The sequence below is a fragment of the Ictidomys tridecemlineatus genome, chromosome 11, assembly GCF_052094955.1.
Source record: "Ictidomys tridecemlineatus isolate mIctTri1 chromosome 11, mIctTri1.hap1, whole genome shotgun sequence".
NCBI lineage: Eukaryota > Metazoa > Chordata > Mammalia > Rodentia > Sciuridae > Ictidomys > Ictidomys tridecemlineatus.
The window spans coordinates 55312301-55339792 of record NC_135487.1 but is presented as its reverse complement, the minus strand read 5'-3'; the positions used below and the strand labels follow the sequence as shown (position 1 = coordinate 55339792).

The 27492-nt window shown below is 33.7% G+C and overlaps 1 protein-coding gene across 4 annotated transcripts in view; it reads left to right on the top strand.

Annotated features, from left to right (window-relative positions):
• The window catches only part of Ankrd13c (ankyrin repeat domain 13C), a 77305-nt gene that overhangs the window by 28201 nt on the left and 21612 nt on the right, over positions 1-27492 (top strand). For all 4 annotated transcript variants that reach the window (XM_040288849.2, XM_021731062.3, XM_005332346.5 and 1 more), the window contains 7 exons: positions 2616-2720; positions 3529-3614; positions 15012-15057; positions 17638-17704; positions 18913-19057; positions 23123-23254; positions 26286-26447. In XM_040288849.2, the coding sequence (XP_040144783.1) occupies positions 2616-2720; positions 3529-3614; positions 15012-15057; positions 17638-17704; positions 18913-19057; positions 23123-23254; positions 26286-26447 (743 nt within the window). The remainder of the gene's footprint in view (positions 1-2615; positions 2721-3528; positions 3615-15011; positions 15058-17637; positions 17705-18912; positions 19058-23122; positions 23255-26285; positions 26448-27492) is intronic.

The window sequence follows — 27492 nt, the reverse complement described above, 5'->3', positions numbered from 1 at the left end:
GGGCCCTTTTATTTTTATTTTTTAAAATTCTTTTTAGTTTGACTCTTCATCATTCTTTTTCCTCACTAACCTACCCTTCTCCCAATTAAAATGATAACCCATGTTAAAACTTGTTATATATTCTTTCACTTTTTTTTGTTGTTGTTGGCCATGCTTACTGTTGTATGTGGTTAATGCATACGTGTTTGAACACACAAGGTGTGTAATTTTTGTTTATTTTAGTAAAATGGGATTATAAAATGCCCTTATATTTAGTAGGTAAGTTGTATCATTTAGTAATACATTGTAAAAATCCTTTAATTCTGTTGGGATAGTTTTAATTCATTTCTTTTTGATTTTTTAAAAACCATTTTTTATGTCATTTTTCTCTTTCAACATTTTATTATGAAAAATCTTAAATGCAAAAAATTGAAAGATTATCACAATGAATAGTGAAATACTCTTTAATTGTCTCAGTAATCATCAATATTATATCATATTTGATGTATCTTTCTTTGGGTTTCATATATTATTTATCTGTTTGAAAATTAAGTGTGGATATCATCTCATTTTATCCCTACATATGTTAGCATATGGAATAAGGACATTCTTTTCATAATCATGTTATTACTATTACATGGAAGAAAATTAATAATATTGTTATAATATCTCATAGCCAATATGTATTCAAATTTCTCCAGTTGTTACCAGAACGACTTTTATAGATGTTTTATATTGAAATAAGACCCACTGAGGCTCATTCATTGCTATCATTCATTGTTTTTCTCCCTTTTGTGACTAACATTTTGAAAAGTCTTATACAGTAGACTTGTAGAGTGTTCTTAATCTTGAATTTGTCTGATTATCTTGTAGTGTTATTTAACTTGTGTCTGCCTTTTCTATAAATTGAAAATTAGCTTTTGGGGGCATGTGTAGATTAAATGTTTCTGCAAAGAATACTTCACAGGTATGTAATCCACTTTATATTGTGTCACATTAGGACACACATAGTGTTAGATTATTCTCACTATTAATGCTACTAAATTTGCCCACTTGTTTCATAGAGATCTCTAGATACATCCACTAGAAAAGAGCATTTTTCTTATTGTAATTATTAAATAGTCTTGGGGTGATACTTTAATACCATGTGAATATCTTATTTTGCAGCACATAATTTCTTACTTAGTTGCTTTAGAATTCATTGAGATTCTTTTCTAAATTAGTTATTATACTGGGTGCTCTAATATATTAATTTTCCACTTTTACCATTTATTAAGCTGGCATTACATTATTGTGTAAAGAAAAATTCATCACCTTTTATTTTTTTTGTCAGTTTATTTTTCTTTCAATGTACTCTAAATAGTTAGTAGTTAGTATTGTTTTTGGTTCTCAGTTTCTCAAATTTGACCAGTAACTCACCATTCAAGCAGTCTCCTCTGTTCTTTTGATATGACTTGATTCTTTAAAAATTACTGCATATTACTCTAGTATTATAACTGCAACATAGGTTTATTATTATCCCACAATGGAAATTTTTGTTTTCAGTATATTTACTACTATAAATATTAAAATAAACAAGTAAACATTCTTATATGTATATTTTACTTAAAAAACACCTCTGAAAGTTCTGTATTTATTTTATTTTATTCTAATGAAGTTTCTTGTTAGTATAGGTGTTATTTCTATTACTAGGAATAGTGCTAATGGAGTGCCATTCTTCTGAAATTCACCTTTTGCCCTCCTATACCACACTATCATAATGTTTTTATTTCCTTTGAAGCATTTTTTATCTTATATTCTTTTTCTTTTTCTTCTTAAATTTACTTATTTTCTGACATAGGATATAAGCTTTCTGATAGCAAAACCTTGTTTTCCTTCTTCATTGTTTATATCTAGAACCTTGTAATTAAAGATGGCCATATAGTAGGCACTTGATTCAATGAATGAGTATGGCTATACTACCTAAATTTACTATGAGTCTCAGTTTTAAATGTTTTTTTTTTTTTTTTGCCTGTTAATACACTTTAATTTTTAATTTTTTTCCAGCTTTTGTAAAGATCTATGCTTAGACTTCTTTTGATTACTTAGAGAACTTTCCACATTTGTCCTTATGATCATGTAACATTTTGCCCTTTTTCGGGTGTTTTTTTCCAAACTAAAATATTTATAAAACTTGAAAAATAAGGCTTTATGGAAATGTTACTGATTACATTTTTTTCAAGAGAGCTTTTTTTCCCCCCTTGAAATAACGAGCTTTGCATTTGACATTATAGATGTACAAATCCTCTCTTTGGTCTTATACAGTAGTAGATACTTGGTTGTACTTTTGTACTTTATTCTTGAGGTTTGTAGTTTATATTTTAGAGGATGGAAACATTCTCAAAATACTCCGGGAAAAAATTATTAGGAAACATAATACTTGCTTTGTAGAGCAATCCAATTTATTTTTAGGTAGTAGAATGGTGCTTTTGAATCTGGAGATTTGAAATTATCTGATTTAGATACATAGGATTTTTAAAAATTATTTAATTTTATAAAGTATAGTATTTTACAGATTTATTCGTATTGATTTGACTTATTTTTTATTTATCTTTAAAATTACATGATGTTTGATTATTACCATTCTTTTATTGCAGAATGTGCCCATTTACTTTTGGCTCACAATGCTCCAGTAAAGGTGAAAAATGCTCAGGGATGGAGCCCTCTGGCAGAAGCCATCAGCTATGGAGATAGACAGATGAGTAAGCAATATGAATTACTGTTGTTGATAAATATTCCAAAAATACAAAGTGACGAATTTGAGATATTTTTCATTTAGTGTTATTTTTCCATACTACAAACCTTGAAGTTAAATCTGTAACATTATATGTGAATTATTCATGACTTAGGAACTTGAACATTGAAAACTATACAAAGGGCTGGGGATGTGGCTCAAGTGGTAGCGCGCTCGCCTGGCATGTGTGCGGCCCGGGTTCGATCCTCAGCACCACATACAAACAAAGATGTTGTGTCTGCCGAAAACTAAAAAATAAATATTAAAAAAATTCTCTCTCTCTCTCTCTCTCTCTCTCTCTCTCTCTCTCTCTCTCTCTCTCTCTCTCTCTCCCCCTCTCCTCCCGCTCTCTTTCTCTAAAAAAAAACTATACACAAAGAATTGAGGAACCATATTTAAAAGTATATCGGTTTATAGATGGGCCTGGTGGCACCCACCTGTAATACCAGGAGTTTGGGAGACTGAGACTGGAGGGTCACAAGTTCGAGGCCAACCTGGGGAACTTAGTGAGACCCTGTCTCAAAAATAAAATAAAAACATCTGGGCATATATTTCAGTGTTAGAGTGCCTGTTGGTTCAATCCCCAGTGTTGTTATTCTGAATAAAAGAATCCTTGAAAGTCACAAAAAACCTCACAGTGGGTAAGAAACCCAGGAGCCCATAGAGTTTCTCTTCACTCTAAACTGGTTAGAAAAATCAGTATGTAAAATAAGCCAGTTGTATTTTGTAGCCTGGCAAAAATTACTTTAATTTTTTTTTCCCCATTTCAACTTTAGTTACAGCTCTTTTAAGAAAGCTTAAGCAGCAATCCAGGGAAAGTGTTGAAGAAAAACGACCTCGATTATTAAAAGCCCTGAAAGAGGTAAGCTATATTTCTTTGCGGATTTTGCACCTAAAGAGTAATTGAGAGTGTGATTTTTAAGCATTTTTAATAAATTCTAAATTTTTACTACTGGTTAAAGATTAATAAAGGGTAAGAAGCATGTTCAAATTAAGCAGTAATTGGAATAACAAAATATTGTGATTATAAGTGTAATCTAAGAAGCACCTACTTTCTTTGAATTAAGAAAATAAAGATTTATTACTTTTTAGTAAATTAGATAAGTAAGCCAAAAGGAGATGCATCATAATTAATGACAATAATTTTCCTTTGTGCTTTGGATTAGAAGATTCTATAATAGCTGAATATGATGCTGCTAAAAGGAGCAGTTTGTGTTTTATTTATGTAACAATAAAATTTTGTCCATCCTGTCTCAGAGTGGTTAGAGTTGATTGTGCTGGCACAGACGAGAGAAATTTGTTTTCTGTTTTTGTTCTCTTCCTTTGTATTTTTTAAAAAATATCTTTGTTTTATTTATTCATTTTATGTAGTGTTGAGGATCAAACTCAGTGCCTCACGCATATGAGGCAAGTGCTCAACCTCTTAAGTTACAACCTCAGCGCTTCTTCCTTTCTATTTTTTTAACTTGTTTTAATTAGTTACACATGACAGTACAATGATCTTGACATAGCATACATTTGAATCATATGGGGTATAATTTCTCATTTTTCTGAGTGTACAGGTTGCAGAATCATATTGGTCATACAGTCATATATATATATATATATATATATATATATATATATATATAGCAAGAGTAATGTCTATTTTATTCTGCTGTCCTTTCCCCTCCCCTCCCCTTCCATCACTTCTCTCTACCCAATCTAATGTGACACACTTCTTTTTTTTCCCCCTCATATCATCATACATGTATTCTGTATAACGATGAGAGTCTCCTTCCATCTTTAGTGCAATTCCCCTTCTCCCTCCCTTTCCTTCCCATGTCTCTTTCCTATTTGGTGGTAGTCTTCTCATGCTCTTCCTCCCTACTCCATTTTGAGTCACCCCCCCCCCCCATATCAGAGAAGACATTCGGCATTTGTTTTTTAGGGATTGGCTAACTTCACTTAGCATAATCTGCTCTAATGCCATCCATTGCCCTGCAGATGCCATGATCTTCTTATTTTTTAGTGCTGAGTAATATTCCATTGTGTATAAATGCCACATTTTTTTTTTTTATCCATTCATCCATTGAAGGGCATTTAGGTTGGTTCCACAGTCTACCTATTGTGAATTGTGCTGCTATAAACATTGATGTGGCTGTGTCCCTGTAGTATGCTGTTTTTAGGTCTTTTGGGTATAGTCTGAGAAGTTCCTTTGTATTTTTGATGTCTGACAGAACTGTGGGGGAAAGATAATGTGTGCTATTATGCTTTAAGTAATAATTATGTTTTGATGATGATGTGATAATGGCTTATCTTCTCTTACGCGATGCTAATTTTTTTCTTTTTTTTTTTGAGATCTGAAGAGTTATAGAAAGAGTCAGGAAAAATGTATTTAGGTTGCAATAATATCTAATATTAGATAAACTTCTTTCATTGTTTGAAATACGGAGGTCTAACTTGCCAGTGTTGCTATATTTGCACTACTTTACTTATATTCATACTGTTTAAATTTTTAGAGAATATTTGATTTTAATAGTTTCCTTAATAATTATAGTCTCTTTGCCGTCTAGCTTTTAGTTTGAAAAATAAAAGTTTTCTCCACAGGTCTCATATGATTAACATTTTCATATTTACTAAATCTATCACTTCATATAAAAATCTTTTCAGTTGTAATGGACATTATTTTAGACCATCATGAGACAGTACACATAATCATTTTGATAGTTACTTTTAAAGTTAGTTATTTTGAGTCCCAGCGACCCGCCGGCGTGGTAGTCACGTCACCCCAATTGGAGTAGGGGCAGAGCAGAGCCGCAGCCCGCGCCCGCAAGGTATGCAGACCTGCGACCTACCGGCGGAACAGGTCCAGTGGCCTGCCGGCATGGTAGACATGTCACCCCAATTGGAGTAGGGGCATAGCAGAGCCACTGCCCACACCCAGAACAGGGCCAGCGACCCGCCAGCGTGGTAGTCACGTCACCCCAATTGGAGTAGGGGCAGAGCAGAGCCGCCACCCGTGCCTGCAAGGTAGGCAGACCTGCGACTGACCAGCAGAACAGGCCCAGCGGCCCGTCAGCATTGTAGACAGATCACCCCAATTGGAAGAGGAGCACAGCCGCCGCCCGCCCCTGCAAGGGAGACTTTTCAACTATAAAAGAGCAATATAAATATATAGGGGGAAAATTCAATAACACAACAGTTTCACCAAGCAGAAAGAAATGCGAGCAATATGAAAAGACAGGGAAAGAAAGGACCACAAGCAATGCAGGTCATCTCAACTTTAGAAGAGGTAATAGCTGCAGCAGATGGAATGTCAGATAAAGAATTCAGGATATACATGCTTCAGATGATCTGGAGTCTCAAGGAAGACATTATACAGCAAAATCAGACAATGAAAGATCACTTTGACAATGAATTACATAAACAAATCCAAGAAGCAAAAGATCAACTATACAGGGAGATAGAGGTTATAAAAAACAAACAGAAATCCTAGAAATGCAGGAAGCAATAAACCAACTTAAAAACTCAATTGAGAATACTACTAGCAGAGTAGATCACTTAGAAGAGAGAACATCAGACAATGAAGACAAAGTATTTCAACTGGAAAAGAACATAGACAGCTCAACAAGTCTGCTAAGAAACCATGAGCAGAACATCCAAGAATTATGGGACAATATCAAAAGACCAAATTTAAGAGTCATTGGGATACAGGAAGGCACAGAGCTCCATACCAAAGGAATAAACAGTCTATTCAGTGAAATAATACGAGAAAACTTCCCCAGACTTGAAGAATGAGACAGAATCTCAAATCCTAAGAAGCCTACAGGACGCCGAATGTGCAAAATCATAAGAGATCCACACCTAGACACATTATAATGAAGATGCCCAACATACAGAATAAGGAGAGAATTTTAAAAGCTACAAGAGAAAGGAAGCAGATTACATTTAGGGGTAAACCAATCAGAATAACAGCTGATCTTTCAACACAGACTCTGAAAGCTAGAAGATCCTGGAATAACATATTTCAAACACTGAAAGAAAATGGGTTCCAACCAAGAATCGTGTATCCAGCGAAATTAAGCTTCAGGATGGAAGATGAAATTAAAACTTTCCACGATAAACAAAAATTAAAAGAGGGCTGGGACTGTGGCTCAGGTGGTAGCGCGCTCGCCTGGCATGCGTGCGGCCCGGGTTCGATCCTCAGCACCACATACAAAGAAAGATGTTGTGTCCTCCGATAACTAAAAAATAAAATATTGGGGTTCTCTCTCTCTCTCTCTCTCTCTCTCTCTCTCTCTCTCTCTCTCTCTCTTCTCTCTCTCTCTCTCCCTCTCTCTTAAAAAAAATTAAAAAAAAAAATTAAAAGAATTTGCAGCTAGAAAACCATCTCTTTAAAACATCCTCGGCAAAACATTACAGGAAGAGGAAATGGAAAATAACAATGAAAACCAACAGTGGGAGGTAGGACAGTAAAGGGGGGAAAATAATCAAAGAGGAAAACAAACCATGTTTAGTAACATAAATAAACAAATATGGCTGGAAGAACAACCCATATCTCAATAATAACCCTAAATATTAATGGCTTAAACTCACCAATTAAGAGACACAGGCTAGTAGAATGGATCACAAAACAAGACCCAACAATATACTGCCTACAGGAGACGCATTTGATAGGAAAAGACATACATAGACTGAAGGTGAAAGGTTGGGAAAAATCATATCACTCATATGGACTTCGGAAACAAGCAGGAGTGTCCATACTCATATCAAATAAAATAGATTTCAAGCCAAAGTTAATCAAAAGGGATATAGAGGGACACTACATACTGCTCAAGGGAACCATACACCAACAAGACATAACAATCATAAATATATATGCCCTAAACAATGGTGCAGCTATGTTCATCAAGCAAACTCTTCTCAAGTTCAAGAGTCTAATAGACCACCATACAATGATTATGGGAGACTTCAACACACCTCCCTCACCACTGGACAGATCTTCCAAACAAAAGTTGAATAAGGAAACTATAGAACTCAATAAAATAATTAATAACCTAGACTTAATTGACATATATAGAATATACCACCCAACATCAAGCACTTACACTTTTTTCTCAGCAGCACATGGATCCTTCTCAAAAATAGATCATATATTATGTCACAGGGCAACTCTTAGACAATATAAAGGAGTAGAGATAATACCATGCATCTTATCTGATCATAATGGAATGAAACTGAAAATCAACGATAAAAGAAAGAAGGAAAAATCATGCATCACTTGGAGAATGAACAATAGGTTACTGAATGATCAATGGGTTATAGAAGACATTAAGGAGGAAATTAAAAAATTCTTAGAGTTAAATGAAAACACAGACACAACATATCAGAACCTATGGGACACATTGAAAGCAGTTCTAAGAGGAAAATTCATTGCTTGGAGTTCATTCCTTAAAAAAAGAAAAAAACCAACAAATAAATGATCTGATATTTCATCTCAAAATCCTAGAAAAAGAAGAGCTAAACAACAGCAAAAGAAGTAGAAGGCAAGAAATAATTAAAATCAGAGCTGTAGTTAATGAAATCGAAACAAAAGAAACAATTGAAAAAATTGACAAAACTAAAAGTTGGTTCTTTGAAAAAATAAATAAAATCGACAGACCCTTAGCCATGCTAACGAAGAGAAAAAGAGAGAACTCATATTACTAACATACGGGATGAAAAAGGCAATATCACAACAGACACTTCAGAAATACAGAAGATAATCAGAAATTATTTTGAATCCTTATACTCCAATAAAATAGAATTTAGTGAAGGCATCGATAAATTTCTTAAGTCATATGATCTGCCCAGATTGAGTCAGGAGGATATAGACAACCTAAACAGACCAATATCAATTGAGGAAATAGAAGAAACCATCAAAAGACTACCAACTAAGAAAAGCCCAGGACCGGATGAGTATACAGCAGAGTTTTACAAAACCTTTAAAGAGGAACTAATACCAATACTTTTCAAGCTATTTCAGGAAATAGAAAAAGAGGGAGAACTTCCAAATTCATTCTACGAGGCCAACATCACGTTGATTCCTAAACCAGACAAAGACACTTAAAGAAAGAAAACTACTGACCTATATCTCTAATGAACCTAGATGCAAAAATCCTCAATAAAATTCTGGCGAATCGGATTCAAAAACATATCAAAAAATTGTGCACCATGATCAAGTAGGATTCATCCCTGGGATGCAAGGCTGGATCAATATATGGAAATCAATAAATGTTATTCACCACATCAATAGACTTCAAAATAAGAACCAAATGATCATCTCGATAGATGCGGAAAAAGCATTCGACAAAGTAAAGCATCCCTTTATGTTCAAAACTCTAGAAAACTAGGGATAACAGGAACATACCTCAACATTGTAAAAGCAATCTATGGTAAGCCTCAGGCTAGCATCATTCTGAATGGAGAAAAATTGAAGGCATTTCCTCTAAAATCTGGAACAAGACAGGGATACCCTCTCTCACCACTTCTGTTCAACATAGTTCTCGAAACACTGGCCAGAGCAATTAGATGAAAGAAATCAAAGGCATAAAAATAGGAAAAGAAGAACTTAAATTATCACTATTTGCAGATGACATGATCCTATACCTCGCAGACCCAAAAGCATCTACAAAGAAACTATTAGAGCTAATAAATGAATTCAGCAAAGTGGCAGGATATAAAATCAACACCCATAAATCAAAGGCATTCCTGTATATCAGCGACAAATCCTCTGAAATGGAAATGAGGACAACCACTCCATTCACAATATCCTCAAAAAAAAAAATAAAATACTTGGGAACCAACCTAACAAAAGAGGTGAAAGACTTATTCAATGAAAACTACAGAACCCTAAAGAGAGAAATAGAAGAAGATCTTAGAAGATGGAAAAATATACCCTGTTCATAGATAGGCAGAACTAACATCATCAAAATGGCGATATTACCAAAAGTTCTCTATAGGTTTAATGCAATGCCAATCAAAATTCCAATGGCATTTCTTGTGGAAATAGAGAAAGCAATCATGAAATTCATATGGAAAAATAAAAGACCCAGAATAGCAAAAACAATGCTAAGTAGGAAGTGTGAATCAGGTGGTATAGCGATACCAGACTTGAAACTATACTACAGAGCAATAATAACAAAAACAGCATGGTACGGGTACCAAAACAGGCAGGTGGACCAATGGTATAGAATAGAGGACACAGAAACCAATCCACAAAACTACAACTGTCTTATATTTGATAAAGGGTCTAAAAGTATGCAATGGAGGAAGGATAGCATCTTCAACAAATGGTGCTGGGAAAACTGGAAATCCATATGCAACAAAATGAAATGGAATCCCTTTCTCTCACTATGCACAAAAGTTAACTCAAAATGGATCAAGGAGCTTGATATGAAATCAGAGACATGGCGTCTGATAGAAGAAAAAGTTGGCTATGATCTACATATTGTGGGGTCGGGCTCCAAATTCCTCCATAGTACACCCATAGCACAAGAGTTAATAACTAGAATCAACAAATGGGACTTACTCAAACTGAAAAGTTTTTTCTCAGCAAAAGAAACAATAAGAGGTAAATAGGGAGCCTACATCCTGGGAACAAATCTTTACTCCTCACACTTCAGATAGAGCCCTAATATCCAGAGTATATAAGGAACTCAAAAAAATTAGACAAAAAGACAACAAATAACCCAATCAACAAATGGGCCAAGGACCTGAACAGACACTTCTCAGAGGAGGACATACAATCAATCAATAAGTACATGAAAAAATGCTCAACATCGCTAGCAGTCAGAGAAATGCAAATCAAAACCACCCTAAGATACCATCTCACTCCAGTAAGATTGGCAGCCATTAGGAAGTCCAACAACAAGAAGTGCTGGTGAGATGTGGGGAAAGGGGTACACTTGTACATTGCTGGTGGGACTGCAAATTTGTTCGGCCAGTTTGGAAAGCAGTATGGAGATTTCTTACAAAGCTGGGAATGGAACCACCATTTGACCCAGCTATTCCCCTTCTCGGTCTGTTCCCTAAAGGCCTAAAAAGAGCATACTACAGGGACACCGTTACATCGATGTTCATAGCAGCACAATTCACAATAGCAAGAGTGTGGAACCAACATCGATGCCCTTCAATAGACAAATGGATAAAAACAATGTGGCATTTATACACAATGGAGTATTACTCTGCATTAAGAAATGACAAAATCATAGAATTTGCAGGGAAGTGGATGGTATTAGAGCAGATTATGCTACGTGAAGCTAGCCAATCCCTAAAAATCAAATGCCAAATGTCTTCTTTGATATAAGGAGAGTAACTAAGAACAGAGTAGGGACGAAGAGCATGAGAAGAAGATTAACATTAAACAGGGATGAGAGGTGGGAGGGAAAGGGAGAGAGAAGGGAAATTGCATGGAAATGGAAGGAGACCCTCAGGGGTATACAAAATTACATAGAAGAGGAAGTGAGGGGAAAGGGAAAAAAAATACAAGGGGGAGAAATGAAGTACAGTAGAGGGGGTAGAGAGAGAAGAGAGGAGGGGAGGGGAGGGGAGAGGAGGAGAGGAGAGGGGAGGGGAGGGGAGGGGGGAATAGTATCGGATAGGAAAGGCAGCAGAATACAACAGACACTAGTATGGCAATATGTAAATCAATGGATGTGTAACGATATGATTCTGCAATCTGTATACGGGGTAAAAATGGGAGTTCATAACCCACTTGAATCAAAGTGTGAAATATAATATATCAAGAACTATGTAATGTTTTGAACAACCAACAATAAAAATTACAAAAAAGGAACAAAGAAACAAAACAAAAACACCAACACAAACAAACTAACAAAAAATACTTCAATCCTCTTGTAGAGGAAGCAGGTATTCCAGAGGCATATGTGAGCACCTGGGCCTAGTCCTCTGCGATACATGGCAGCACACACAGGTCCTTGTTTAGAGCTGCAAAAAACTTACATGCAATGTCACAGTACCTTTCTTACCCCCAACATCATTTTAGATGACTCTCGAGGTTTCACAAATGTCAGCTCGGTCATCACTTCCTATACTCTAAAATGATTTAATAGAGATTTGAATATTCAGTGTGATTCACCTAGAATAATGTCTCACCTTTACATAGTGCAACGTGAAGCTGCTGTGTGTAGAGCAATCAGAAGAGAGAGCACTGTGCCATATCTATAATGGAGTAGTGCACTTAGCCTGGGAGTTACACAGAAATCCAGAAAACAGTTTCCTTCTTCCTACCCCTTTTGGTGTCTGACCTTATGCACAGTAACATAAAACACATCTTGCCTGCACCACAGCCTTCCCAAAGCTTGACCAGTACGGTCTTCAAATTTTTAAAGATCATTATAATTTAAATTTCTCTTAAATTCTTAACTACATTGCAAGTTGCCTTTCTATTGTACTGATAGTGTGCTCATGGGAAATCAATTATAGCAAAGAGTGGGGTGGAAGCAATTCTGTCAGCCCACTAAGTAAATTAAAACATGTCAGGGGGAGGAGAGCAGGCTTCAGAATTAGGAAGATGTGTATTCAAATCCTAAGGAGGCCACTTGTCAGCTGATGAACTTCAACAATTTAGTTTTTCTATATAATAAGGTTGTAAAAGTTAATCTATATAATATCTATATAATAAGGTTGTAAAAATTAAATAAAAGTAATGTATGTAAAGTTGCCAGGCACAGTGAGAAATGCATAGCAAGTACTCAATATAGTAGCTAGAGGAGAGGAGGAGGAGGAACAGAGATAGAGATTGGCATAGTAGCCTACCAAGGTCATGGTTGTTATCACCCTTATGAACTACGGAGGAGAGACTGTGTCTCGACAGAGCTAAGATTCAGCTAGGTAAAAAGGACAATCTCAACCTTAACTATCCCATGTCACATCTTGGACTAGGAAAGAAGTAATTCATCCAAGATTATATAGTCAGGGTTCCAGAGTAGAGATTTGAATTCAAGAACCTCAGACTCCAAGGAAAGTACAAGGGCTGCCAAAAAGGTGTAGAAACAAAGGCATGGTATAGAAAGACAGTGCAGTGTAGTGATTCCATGAGGGCTGGGGTCAGACAGGCCCACACTTAAATTCTAACTGCCAATTTCTAGTGGTATGAACTTGGAGTCAGTTCACTGATACATAGCTTAAAAGAAGTTTAAAGATCATCAGACAAGATCACATGAAGTGTTTTTCACTGTGCTTGGTGCATGGAAAGTGCATGATAAATGACATATATCATGATGATCATTGCATAAGAAACAGCTTAAAGCTATTTCCCACATCCAATCTGGTGCTGTCCCCAGAAATCAAGGGGTAACAGTGACATCACAAAATCAGCATGAAATAGGGAGGAAAGGACAAGCACTATAGTGACCAAGAGAATTAAAAGAAAAGCCTAGAGAAGAGGTGGTGAGGAGGGGCTGGCACACACAACTACCCACTGGAGGGGTAAAACAGTGGTGCAGGCTGGAAGGCCTAGGCCACTTAGCCTAGGCCAGCTGATCATATTGCAGCCAGAGAGAGACGATCAACTATGGTCCAGGAGAGAAGCCAAAGGTCAAAACTGGAGGCCTTTGTAGGAGCTTAAGTGGGAAAACAGGACAAGGAGACAGATGGCAGGAAGATGAGGAATGAGCTAGGGAGCATGTCAGAGGCAGGTCGGAGGTAAACTATTCAACCCAGAGGCTGTGCCCCACATGGGTGTGTCAGGGCTCCATTTCCATGTGTGCAAGCTGTGTGGTGTGGGAAAGGACTGACAGCTCAAAGCAGCAGCACAGGACGGGGCAGGGAACCACTGCCACAACAGTGCCAATGGGAGCAGAGGTGGCAGCATGTCAAAGGCAACAATTCCCAGCCACATCATCGGGAACAGAGGTGGAAGCCAGAGAGCAAGGACACTGGGGACCAGCACCAGCTGCTGAGATGGGAAAACTGGACATTCAAGGACAGATCATGTGAAGCACTCCAGGATCCAGTCAGGGAAGGCGATGGAGAGAAAAGGAGGGATCAGAAGAAGCTGAGCTCTTCACTTCTAAGCTGCTTCCTATGGATTGCTCTCTCCAGGCTTCTGGGACCAGGAAAAGGATTCATTTAACAAATCCTTATTGAGTTATTACTAGATGCTGGACATTGTTCTAAGCATTGGGAAATATCACAATTTAAAAAAAAACCCTGATTTGGTCCTTTTCCTCCAATACCGTATTTTTAAAAAACAAAAGCACAGACAAAAAAAAAAATAAGCAAACAGATGAAATAATTTTAGATAGGGGAAAGTGCTATAAAGCAATTATAAGGTAATGTAAGAGATAGTGATGGGAATGGATGGTTGACGCCTGCTCAAATTTTCTCCAAGCCTGAAAATTGATCTGAAAATTACTTGTCAATTTTTACCTTCATTCCTTCAATATGCATTGAGTGTCTGTCATGTTCCAGATACTGTGCTAGGTACAGGATATGTGACATAATATAGACACTGACAACTGACTACAAACCAAGGAAAAGCCAGTGAGTGAATCCAAATTTTAGACTCAAGAACAGAATCTAATATTTAATGTTGATTCCTTTTAAATTATACAAAGGATTATTTATAATGGCTAAGATGTAGAAGCAACCCAGTCTTCATTGCTACACAAATGGATAAAGAAAATATGACATAGATATATAACAAAATATTTTTCTGCTATACAATGTACAGTTTAAAATGTGCACTTAAAAATTTAGGAAGGGGGTAGAACTTGTTCATGTTAAGGGTTTTTATTCCCTGAAGATAGATATATTTGTTACTTTTATTTTGATAATGGTATAATGGGTTTTAGCATATCTCCAAACTCAGAAAACTATACACATTAAGTATGAACAGTTCTTTGTTTATCAATTATCTTTCAATAAAGCTGTTTCTAGAAAATTAAAAAAAATAAAGTTAGTTATTTTAATGATAATGCCTATTATTATTTTGGTTGTGCTGATAAGTATATAATCATACAAATTTAAATGTGATAACATATTCTTATGTATAGTAGTATACATTTTCCTTTGTAATTGAGTAATGGGTGCTATTATGCTTTAAGTAATAATCATGTTTTGATTTTTTTGTTCTTAAACTTTTTAAATTGATTTTTTATTATTTTCTATTCAAATAGATTTATAATGGTCATAGATTAAAGCAAAATATTAAGCAGGTATAAGAACTGTTAACTACAGTACATTTGTTAATTATTCATATTTCATTTTGCAGCTAGGTGACTTTTATCTAGAACTTCACTGGGATTTTCAAAGCTGGGGTAAGAGTATGTTGCTTTATTGTACAATATTTATTTGTGCAGAGATACAAGTGAAAAAAATTATTATAGAAATGTTATCACAACAATTTTGATACTTGTTCTGATGGAAATTATTTTTCATGACATTGAAAATAATAATTAAAAGCTCTGTGGCAATAATTAAACCAATGTGATCAGCAGCTTTCATAATTGTTTTTAAGGTTGAAATTTTACTTAAACATTTTTTTAAAATAAAAGATAGGGTTAAAAATTTGAGTAATTTAATGTAAAGAATTTTAATTTAATGCAAGGAATTTTAAAAAATGTAGTCCATGAAGATTTGGATTTAATAAGCTTATTATATTTTTAAAAGCATCTGAATTAACTTTTATATTGTAAAATTATTTGAATGCTCAGTGATACTTATCTCCCAAATAATCATAGAAATAAACCATATAGTGACAAATATATGAGGTATATTCCATTTTATATAATTTTGTATGTTATATAATGTCTGTGTATATGTATATTTATTTTTATTATTATTTTTACAATACTGGGGATTCAATCCAGTGACACTTTATTACAGAGCTACACTTCAGCCCATTTATTACTTTTTATTTGAGATAGAATCTTGTTAAGTTGCAAAGGTTAGCCTCAAACTTGGAATCCTCCTGTTAAGAGTATCTGAGTTTATAGTGTATGCTACTGTGTCCTGTTCATGAAAAAGTAAATACAGCCATAAATTTGAAGATCTCCAAGTTAGACTGAATTTTCTCATCTGTAGAGATTCAAGTCTTGCCAGTGATCCTAAACTGAGTTGTCTCTTGAATATGTTGGCTCCTTGACTGATTATCTTCATGATGTTAGTTGTTTGAATTCTAAAATTGTCAGTTGCTGAACAAAATTGTTAAAAATTGAAATATAAATACATGTAATCACCCCTGCTTTATATTTTTATTTAGTTATTAAAATATATTATAAATTTTGCATAGTCAAATTTATGACATAACCACTGAGGTACTTGTAAAAAGTATATCATCTTTGAGAACTTGATTTTGACATATGAAAGTCAGCACATCTGTTTCATTGCTGAAAAGGATTTTAAGTTGGGTGTGGTGGCTCAGCTCCTCAGGTGACTAAGACAGGAGGATTGCAAGTTTGTAACCAGCCTCAATAATTTAGTGAGGCCTTAAGCAACCAGCAAGACCTGGGGGTGTATATCAGTGGTAGGGCACCCTGTGTTCAATTCTCAGTACCAACAAAAAAAGAAGACAACACTAAAGAAAAAGGATTTTAGTTGTTGAACGTCAAAACTGTATCTGATAATTAAGATATCATATGTAATTCTAAAAACTTAACCCTTTGGTATCTATTTAGCTTTACATTAAAAAAAACCAGGGGGTAATCTGTTATTAGATTTGATGTTTAAGCCTTTTTTAGACTTTGAGAATGTTTCTTCCCTTTATCAAAACCGTGTGTGTGTGTGTGTGTGTGTGTGTGTGTGTGTGTGTGTGTGTGTATGGGTGTATGTATGTATAAGGGAAACCAGAAATAGGGAGAGCTAAGCAGTATTGAGATCTGGGTAAATTTAATTTTGAGACAGTAGAGCATACTTACTTTTTCTCTTGTTATTTACATTCACTTTTTGGAGAAACTAGTCCAGGATTTAATCTCAAGTTTGAAGACAAATGAACTATTCCAGCCTGAGGTTTGAACTGGAGTCAGTACTGTTTTCTAAGTATTTAGCTTGGCATGATATCATATGTGTTTCCTGAGCTTCAATTTCTTCTTCTTTTAAACATGTAGATAATAGTAACTACCTATTGCTTATAAACACATACAAGTATACATAAACTTATATGTGCATATACATGTGTTATTGTTTGAATTTCAAGAATTTTGTGCTTCACATTTTCTTTCATCATTTTGACATAGTAGTTTTTTATAGCCTGTGATGCAGATTTAAGTAGGATAATAGCTTTTATTTCCCCCCAAATAGCCAGTAAATAATAAAAAAGTCAGAATAGCTTGTGATAAAATATGAGTTATAGAAAACAATATTGTAGTATAGAAAGCTATAGGTAAATACTATGAATTCCACTTTATAGTCGAATTTTGTACAGTGAATAAATAACCAAGGCACATGTTTGGGATTCAAACTTATATTCAGCTATCTTGCTTCCATGATGTGTCTATACACATCACTTTTCTGCTATATTTACAAGTTATATTTAAAAGATCATTTAGGATCCAGATCCCTTTGTTTTAACTATTTGGGTGGTTTAGTTACCATAGTGTATTGTTTACTCATCTATAATACCATTCAGTATGTATTTAAGAGTTACCTTATATGGACTCTGCTATTCTTGTATGTTTGTGGGAGAGGTAAGGACACAGTAAATAATACAGAAATTACAATTAAGTAGTAGCCACTTGATGCTTTGTGTATTACATTCATTATTAATCGGAAAATGCCATTTTAAAGGAAATGATTATAATTTGGTGAATTAGTGAAATGTTTATATTAGTCTTCTTTTAATTGTAAAGTTTATAAATGTCTCAGAATTTACTTTTTTCCTTTTGTTTTTTTAAATATAGTGCCTTTACTTTCCCGAATTCTGCCTTCTGACGCATGTAAAATATATAAACAAGGTATTAATATCAGGTAAGGTGATATGATTTTTTTTTCCTTGAGTAAAAGAAAATTGAGATTTGGAGGAAACTTTTCCTCGTGTAATCCTAGCTTACATGTGCTTAATAACTTAAAAATAAATAAGATGCTATAATATGTTTAATTAATTTTATTCATTTGAGACCTATTACAGACAAAAATCTTGACTTTAATCAAGATAGTTGCTTTAGCAACTAGTTTTATTCAACAACAAACTATCCAGTAGACAAACATGAATCCAGCACACACACACACACACACATATATATATAAATAATAAAATTTTGTTTATCTACAGATCTCCAGATTATTAATTTGGGTGTTTTAGGGGTCTATACCTAGACTAAATACTTTGAAGGAATCATTTCATATAAACTTCTTTCTAGATGAGAAAGCTCAGAGATGTCAAGTTTTTGTTTTGTTGATCCGTATACTTTTCTTTTTAAACAGAGAGAGAGAGAATTTTTTAATATTTATTTTTTAGTTTTTGGTGAACACAACATCTTTATTTTATTTTTTATGTGGTGCTGAGGATCGAACCCAGCACCCTGCGCATGCCAAGCGAGCACGCTACCACTTGAGCCACATCCTCAGCCCAATCCATATATTTTTCAGGCTGTGGAGATGTGGTCTGGGAAAGAGATTGATAGTCTGAATCTGGTAGTAGGTTAAGAGATTTATAGTAGGTTAAAGGATTGATCAAAGTTGAAGGATGAAGTAAGGTTTAGTATCAGATGATTAAGCATAAAATGGGTGTAGATCAAAAGGGTCCTTCTAAATCTAGGAATGTAGTCCATATATTTTGCTCTACCCATCTTAAATACGCCGCTGAGATAGTAACATTTTAAAGGGATTAAAGAATGTTTGGTCTCTTTTCCTTTACTGTTTTTCCCTGTGGAAGTAACTTTTTGAGGAGCTGTAACAAAGGAAATGGTAGAAAACAAAGGAAAATATTTCAGTAGTAGGGAAACACTTTTTTTCTTGATGAGTTAATGAAGTATGTATTCAGAAAAGTAAAATGTAGATAAAATGGAATATGTATTTAAATGGTTTTTAAAACTAAAATATTTTACATTTAACTTGCTTATAGGTTTAGATTGAAATATATTAGAATCTTAGTTTGAGTTTAGAAGACATAAAACTTGTGTAATTATTAATGAAGTTTTATTTGTCAGTTTCTCACCTACCTGTATCTTTCACAGGCTTGATACAACTCTCATAGATTTTACTGACATGAAGTGCCAACGAGGGGATTTAAGCTTCATTTTCAATGGGGATGCGGCACCCTCTGAATCTTTTGTTGTATTAGACAATGAACAGAAAGTTTATCAGCGAATACACCATGAGGTGAGCTGTTGTCTCATCAATATTTTTCTAAATGGTTAAAAAAATGTATTTAGCCAAGTGTCCATTGTAAATGCTTTAAAAGTATAAGATATAATTGAGTTGTTTTATTCTCAAAAGTTCCATTTCCTTACAACTAGCCTTTTTTTTTCCTCCCCACAATCTGGTCTACATTTTGACCAATCCATTAAGTCTCTTTGCTCAGAATTCACTGATTATCTCCTCAATCAATGAATTTCGATTTCTTCTAGTTCTTATTTGTAGTTTTCATTTGTTGAACCTCTGCTGTTTTTTTTCCCTTTTTTTTTTTTTTTTTTTTTGTGGTATAGGTAGGGGTATAGGGTATTGATCTCAGGGGTCCTTGACACTGAGCCACATCCCCCAACCCCATTTTGTATTTTATGGAGACAGGGACTCACTGAGTTGCTTAGTGCCTCACTTTTGCAGAGCTTGGCTTGAACTCTCCATCCTCCTGCCTCAGCCTCTCAAGCTGCTGGGATTATAGGCATGTGCTACCATGCCTGGCTTTTTGCTGTTTTACTATGTATCACTTTGATTTCTTCTAATGTTTCTGAGTTTCTTTATCTCCTTAGTATGGACCCTCTCTTGGTGTTTCTGCATTCTTTGGCTAACCTTTTCTTTCTCTATTCCCCTTGAGCATTATCATACCCTCTGGTATATCATCTTTTTATGTTGGTATTGCTTCACAACCAATGTTTACAAACGATATGCATCATCTTTATTTTTTATTCCCTTTTCCTTCTATGTTCTAAAAAAGCTTTTCCAGGATCTAGGTCATTGATTTTAAGTCAACATTGTTTTTTTGAGGGGTGGTTGGGAGGGCATCACTGGTGTTTTTATTTTGTCTTATTTTTTCATTTGTGGCTCATTCTTCAGTATCTCATAGTTTAGACCTTCATATTGCTGTATCTACTTACAAGATCTTAATTACTTTGGGGTATGTGTACTACTGAAATAAATAGGTTCCCAACTGACATTATGCAATCAAGATTTAGAATGAAAGGAGAAGAAAAAAGGGTATTTCTTATAGGAGAAATAGAATGAGTAAAGTCAGAGAAACAGAAAGATTGTTTTCAGGGAAGGTTTCTCCTATGAAATGAAAAAGGCCTTAAAAAGACAGATAATTTAGGGTCTGCTGCAATTGACAAGAGAATGTCACAGATTCTTAAGGTATTTTAATCAAAAAGTAATTCATGTGCATTGTTCTTGGGTATTTTACTTTTCATCTTCCTCAAATATTTATGAAGGACCTAATAAAAGGCTAGACATTGCTATGAATAGTATTATCATTAATAGTGTATATCAATTACTACCATATATTAAGTGCTAATTGACAGTGTTCAAGGATTACAAATGTTTAACAGTTTTCCTCATAAACTTCTTACATAACCTGCCAAATAAGTTAGTATCTCCATTTTACAGGTAAGAAAATTAAGGCTTATGGCATTTAAATGAGAGCTCAAAAAATTAACACAACTAACATGCAAGATGAATTGGAAAAGGCAGGGAAATTATTTGTGAATATTTTAGAGTTATTCATTGGAGAGGTGATGAGATACTAGTATAGTATAGTGAATAGTTAAATTTTTTTTTTCTTTAATATTTATTTTTTAGTTTTCCGTGGACACAACATCTTTGTTTGTTTGTGGTGCTGAGGATCGAACCTGGGCCGCACGCATGCCAGGCGAGCGCACTACCACTTGAGCCACATCCCCAGCCCAATGAATAGTTAAATTATGACATCTATTTTTAATATGGCCATTGTAGAAATTTCTAATAACAAGTGTAGTAAATTAATAAGAGGAAACATGGCTGAGTGTAGTGAAGCTGGCTTGAAGAATGGATGATAGCAGAATCATTGATAGGACTGGAACATTTGGAAAAGGAAATAGGCTTGGGATTTTAAAGAATGTGCATCTTGAGCCTGTTGCTAAAACCATTGTACTTGTTAGAACTCTCTCTTTATTAAATTTCTTGGAAGTATTTGCTTTTGGTTTTTGGAATTTTTGTTTTCTTTGGATTTTCTTGGCCACTTGTTGCTATTTTCCAATTTTTCCTGATTTTTTCTTTACCCACTTCTTTTTCTCTGCTTATCTTTTAGATATTGATGTACAGACTTTATTTTCTTGTCATTATTCCCTAAACAATATGGCAAAACAAATATTTACATTGCATTTGTTTCAGGTGTTAACACATAAAGATGGGAGGATATGCATAGATTATATGCAATTATGCTGTTTTTATACAAACTGGGTCCTGTATTGAATTCCTTGTGGCTGCTGAGGGAGTACTGTACTCTCTGTTTATGCTAATGTGCATACATAAATAATAATTCGTCATTAATTTTGAAGGAATGTAGTTAAAAGCAGGTATTTTTCTTTTTTTAATTTTTTTTTTTTTTTTAGTTGTCAATGGACTTTTAGTTTATTTGTTTATATGCGGTGCGGAGAATCGAACCCTGTGCCTCACACGTGCTAGGCAGGCATTTTACCACTGAGCCACAACCCCAGCCCCATAAAGGAGGTATTTTTCAATGATGTAGTTAGGATATCTCTGATTTATAGAAGAATTCTGTTCCAAAGGTTTACTTGAAAATACAGTAAAATTTGTATATAACAATGTGCTTTGTAGTGTTAGTTGCCAAGCTGATATATAAAATTCTATTTAATTAGTAATCTATTTGAAGTATAATGGTTTGACAGTTCTTTTCAATGTATTTTATCCAAAGCTTTTCTTTAGAAAACTGTTCAGAAACAGTTTGTGTTACCCAGCAATATGCTTTTAGCTGTTATACTTAGTGATATGATATCAAGATTTTTGCTCCATTATCTGTAAGGTTGGAGAAAATGATATTGTCTTAGTTCTGTAGACTCAAAAATTCAGAAAGGGATCTTATCTATGTAAAAATTAGGTGGTTGAGAAATAGAACTTCTAAGAGCCATTGTTAACCCTGTGGACAGTTCTCATTCCCTAAATGCCACCCTAGTTTTTACCTAATGTTAAAAGTGTCTCTTGGCCTGTTAGGAAATAGAATCTCATCTTATATTCACTCTTACTCTTCTGTACTTGATCACTTATTCTTCTGTTCCTGAACCAAGTATAAAGGCACAAAGCTTTCTTTGATTTCTTTCTTAATCTAAAATATAATTGTTGCTTAATTTATAATACCAGCACTAGAGAATATATGGAGAATAAAACCTGAAGAAGGGCCGCTTTTTAAGTTTAGAAATCATGGACTGATATTAATGGATTCCTTTCTTTTCTGTAAGAAATACAGAAAAAGCTGGGTATGGTGGAATATACCTGTAATCCCAAAGACTTTGGAGCCTGAGTCAGGAAGATCTTAAGTTTGAGACCAGCCTTAGTAATCTTAGTGAGAGCCTGTCTCAAAATAAAAAAAATAAATAGGTCACAGTAATAAAAAAGCTGTCTAAAACATACTGCTGTGTTATTATATATGGATTTAATTCTGAAAAGATAAGTTAAAGTCTGGGGGCGTAGCTCAGTGGCAGAGCAACCCTGGGTTTAATTCCTAATATTGCGGCCCAAAAAGAGAGAAGTAGAAAAAAGATTTTTTTTTTCTTTTCCTTTCTCTTAGAACTTTTTAAAAGACTCAGATAACAGTGATAACTTTTCAAATTAACAATATTTGACCAAAGCTAGGTTCATCTATATTTCAAGGAAATCTTTTATATGTGCATTTTATTTTATCTCATGTCTTTTAATTCTTAAGGTAATCTTTTAAAATTGTCCTACAGATCTAGATAGTTCTGAAATGGGTAATATTGTATTGTTTCTATTTCATATCTCTAACAATGTAAGAATATGTATTTCATGAGAATATCTTTTAAAAATTCATAATTCTTCTTAGATAAGATTTATATGAAATTTGAACATCTAATTGTTTTTAGAATAATATTAACTTTATATTTTTTAGAAGCTATCCTTATCATCTGTAACATTGTAAGTGTTGATATTTTCATATGTACCACTAATAACCTTTAGATAAACTTAGATTCTTATATTTAATTTTTACCAATACCCTAGGAATCAGAGATGGAAACAGAAGAAGAGGTTGACATTTTAATGAGCAGCGATATTTACTCTGCAACTTTATCAACCAAATCAATTTCTTTCACTCGTGCCCAAACTGGATGGCTTTTTCGGGAAGATAAAACAGTATGTGCAAATCTAGATTTTTAAACTTTAAAAGTTGGTATTTGATGTTGCCAAAATTGTGATCACAGTGCAGAAAGAAGTAGCTTACTGAATTGTCTTCAAGTATTTTATTCTCTCTTCTTTGAATTCAGACAGGTAATTAAAATGTTGGGATTTTGGAGTTGGAATGTATTCTTGGAGAAGCCAAGAGAGAAAGTTTAACTCATTTGAATTCTATGTTAAGGAGAATTCTTGTTGATAACTGCTTAGTTTTTACAAAATTCCATTTTATTTCAAATTCTTATTCCATAGAGAGGCCACAGTAGGGATACACTAGAGTTCATTTTTTCTGAATCTGTTTAGCTCTGCACTTTTAGACTTCTAAATCATTTATTCAGTATTTGTTTTTCAAAAACAAATTCTTTCTAAACTCAGAGTAAATTATGTTTCTACAACATTGCCACTAAATTAAATCTTAGTAGAAGTTTTTACATCAGTGAATTGTAAATTTCTTTCCATAATTTTCATTGCATATGTCAGCAAGAGGTTATATAAAACTGTTCAAAAATATATTATGAAATATATTTATAAATTTTTATTCAAGGATAATAACTACAACAGGAGAAGACCAAGATTAATTGTTTTCTAAAAATTATATTTTTTTTATTATAGTAGAAATGAATGTGTTTACATTGGAGAAACATAAAAATAACCTGTATTAGTTAGGATTTTTTGAGAAGCAAAATTAGCAGTAGATAGAAAGGGTAGAAGGCAGGAATAGAGAGGAGGAACAGAAAGAGAGAGAGAAGGAAGAGAGAAAGAGGAAAAAATTGATTTATTTTAAGGAATTGGATCATTTGATTGTGGAAGCTGGCAGCCAGTCTGAAATGTGTACAGCAGCAGTCCAGCAGGCTAGAAATTAAGGTAAGAGTTGATGTTGTAGTTGAGTCAAAAATCTAAGACTGAAAACTCAAAGTTTCTAAGTTTCAATTTTATAGCAGAATTGCATTTTCTTCTGGAAACCTCTGTCTTTGCCCTTAAGACCTTCAGTTATTTAGTGTTAATTACACCTATAAAATACTTTCATAATATTTTGACTGGCTGGCACCTGGGCACCTTACCCTAGCCAAATTATCATAAAATTAACCACCATACAACTTGGCATATAGTTGAAAATTCTCCCTTGACGACTCCCCATAATCCCTAAACCTTTTACTGAAGGTTATCTGTATATACCCTAACCTTTTTTTGTTTTCACACATTAATATGTACCCATAGTAGTATGTAGCCTTTTATTTAGATGTTAGGTTTCATATAAAGTGTCATTAATATTTATTTAGTTTTGCAACTGGATTTTTTCACTCTTTAGAATGTGAGAAAAGCCTTATTTTTACAGGTAGTACTACTTCATTCTTTTTAGCAACTGCATAGTATTTATAATATGGATATAATGTGACTTGTTTATCCAGTTATATTTTTGGACATGTATTTCCATCCAGTTTTCTGCTGTTATGAATGATGTGTCACTATTCTTTTACATGAACTTTGCATTGTCAGTTATGGGCAACAGATATGAAATGGCTACATTAAAATTTTTATTGATATAATTTACATTTAATAAATAAATACTTTTATATGGCTTCAAAAACAGGTAATTAGGGCTGGGGTTGTGGCTCAGTGGTAGAGCGCTTGCCTAGCATGCATGAGGCACTGTGTTTGATTCCCAGTACCACATAAAAATAAACAAATATAATAAAGGTATTGTGTATATCTACAACTAAAAATATATTTAAAAAAAAACACTAGGTAATTACTACCCAATCACAGATATAATTCTAACTGAGCTTTAGGCTCATCAATTTCCTTTCTATTTGGCAACAAATGGCAATATAGGATTCCAGGCTGTGAGATCCTACATTGCAATCCATTTGTTGGTTTGAAGTCTTATTTATACTCTGTTCTTCTGGACAGAATTAGATGGATCACTTCAAGAGAAGATAAAAATTGAAACTGCTATTCATCTAGTATTACTGCTAAGCAGCTCAAAGCTCTTGAACAGCGTCTAGGTGATCTTCTTTAATCTTTGACAGGTAAGGAGGGAGTCAGTAATCCTTATGGTTCCCATTTTGTAGGTAGAAACTGGTGAAAAGTGCTTTGCTTTATAATGGCTGGTAAGGAGCCATTGAAGCAAGGTAGACCTGGAAACAACACTTAAGCACATAGCTTTGGAAATCAGAAAACAACAGCAAGGTGAAGATTATTTGATTTGCATGTAGGTAGAAATGGGAAGCTTGTTTTTAATAAGTTATTGGTTTTTTTTTTTCTTCCCAAAATAAGCTATTTCAAGCTCTAACTAACTCTGGTTTGAAAAAAGGTTAATATTAAAGGTTAATAAAAAAGGTGAAGTTAATATTAAAAGGATTAGGAAGGCTTCATTGAAATAACCCTTCCTTACTTGTCTTTAATGTCACTTGAGTTTCCCTATCCCCGGTTATAATTTAAACATTATATTTATAAACAAAGCTATTCTGTTATTTTTTGAAAGCAGTCAGCTGCTATAACATGACGTTTGATTCTGTTAGACAATAGAAAATTTGAATAGATCATTAATTCTAATTGTACTAGATTCCTATGTGAATTAAACTATTTATTTTAATTCCACTTTTTTTTCTATCTATAAAATGGGAACAGTATTATCCCTGACCCCTCCTTGTTACTTATGATATTTAATTGTTGGCTTGATAGTTTTTCATATAGCTTTGTGCTACTTGGGAGTAGATTATAAAGAAATATTATGTGATATTTTTGTTTAGATTTAACTCATTTGCAGATTAAGTACTACATATCTTTGTACATTTAAAATTTTCCTTTATAAAATAGAAATGCATAATTTAAAACATTTTTAATTTAATAGTATAATTTATACTAAAGGAATATTCATTTTCACCTACAAATTGTACATATGGAAAAATATGTATAATATGTGAAACTTTGAATATAAGACAAATTTATTTTAAGTTTTATTATTTTGGAATATTTGATTTTGTTTTAGGAAAGAGTAGGAAACTTTTTGGCAGACTTTTATCTGGTGAATGGACTTGTTTTAGAATCAAGGAAAAGAAGAGAACATCTCAGTGAAGAGGATATCCTTCGAAATAAGGCCATCATGGAGAGTTTGAGCAAAGGTGGAAACATAATGGAACAGAATTTTGAGGTATAATTTTTACTACTTCTAATTTGTAGTTTTCTAAGGAGAGAGGGGATAGACTTCATTCCTTGCATTTACGTAAATATACTCACAGGTTTTGTTCATTATGTATTACCTTTTATTTTTTTGTGAGTCTTCATTTTTTTATGTTATTAGCATGAAAAAGAAAAGGAAAGAAGGTGACCTTTGGTGTTTTCCTGAGTCTGTACTTGGTCCTTGATTCTTTAATAAGAAGATAAAATCATTTTGTAAGCATTAAACTCAGTGTTAAATTTTATTCCATTTTCCCTTACATATAGTCTTCTGATTCACCCAAATCTGCCATCCACTTTATGAAGTCATCAGTAGCCTATACTATCTCACAAATTTTATTCAGCATCTGTTTATTGAAAGCATGTATATACAGTCATGTGACGGTAAAGAAAGGGGAGGGAAAATTAGGAAATAAAAAGATACATGAAATATAGTAACTGATCATCTTATAGCCTAATAAGAAGAATTGGATGGATTCTGAAATTTTTTTATTTTGAAAATATTAGATTTACAAGTAATTATAGAATATTACAAAAAAATTCTTAGAGACACTCAAGATTCCCCAAGTATTAATATTTAATTACATTTAAATAGTACTGTTCTTAAAACTGCAGGATAGGGACTCCTTTACTAATGTTATGATATTTATTTAGTGGACCATTCTGACTTTTTTTAAAAATCAGTGACTAAGAAGTGATAGAAAAAAGTCAGACCTCATCATACATGATAAGACATTATTACTTTATGAAACAATAGTTTCAAGGTTGTATGTGTTGTGTTAACATTTCTATGCATGAATGTTAGGTTGTAGTGTAAATGGAGTCACACTCATAAGAGGATTAAAAGATATTACAAGAAGACTTGAATTCCTTGAATATTTAGTTCTTCTCCTATGGTATTGTTACAGATGGACAAATTTTCCAGAATAGTATGCCAAGTTCCAGCTAATACTGTATGTATATGCCAGGAAAATATTTTAATGTTTAGTAGGTTCATGTAGTGAGTGAGTCAACTTTAG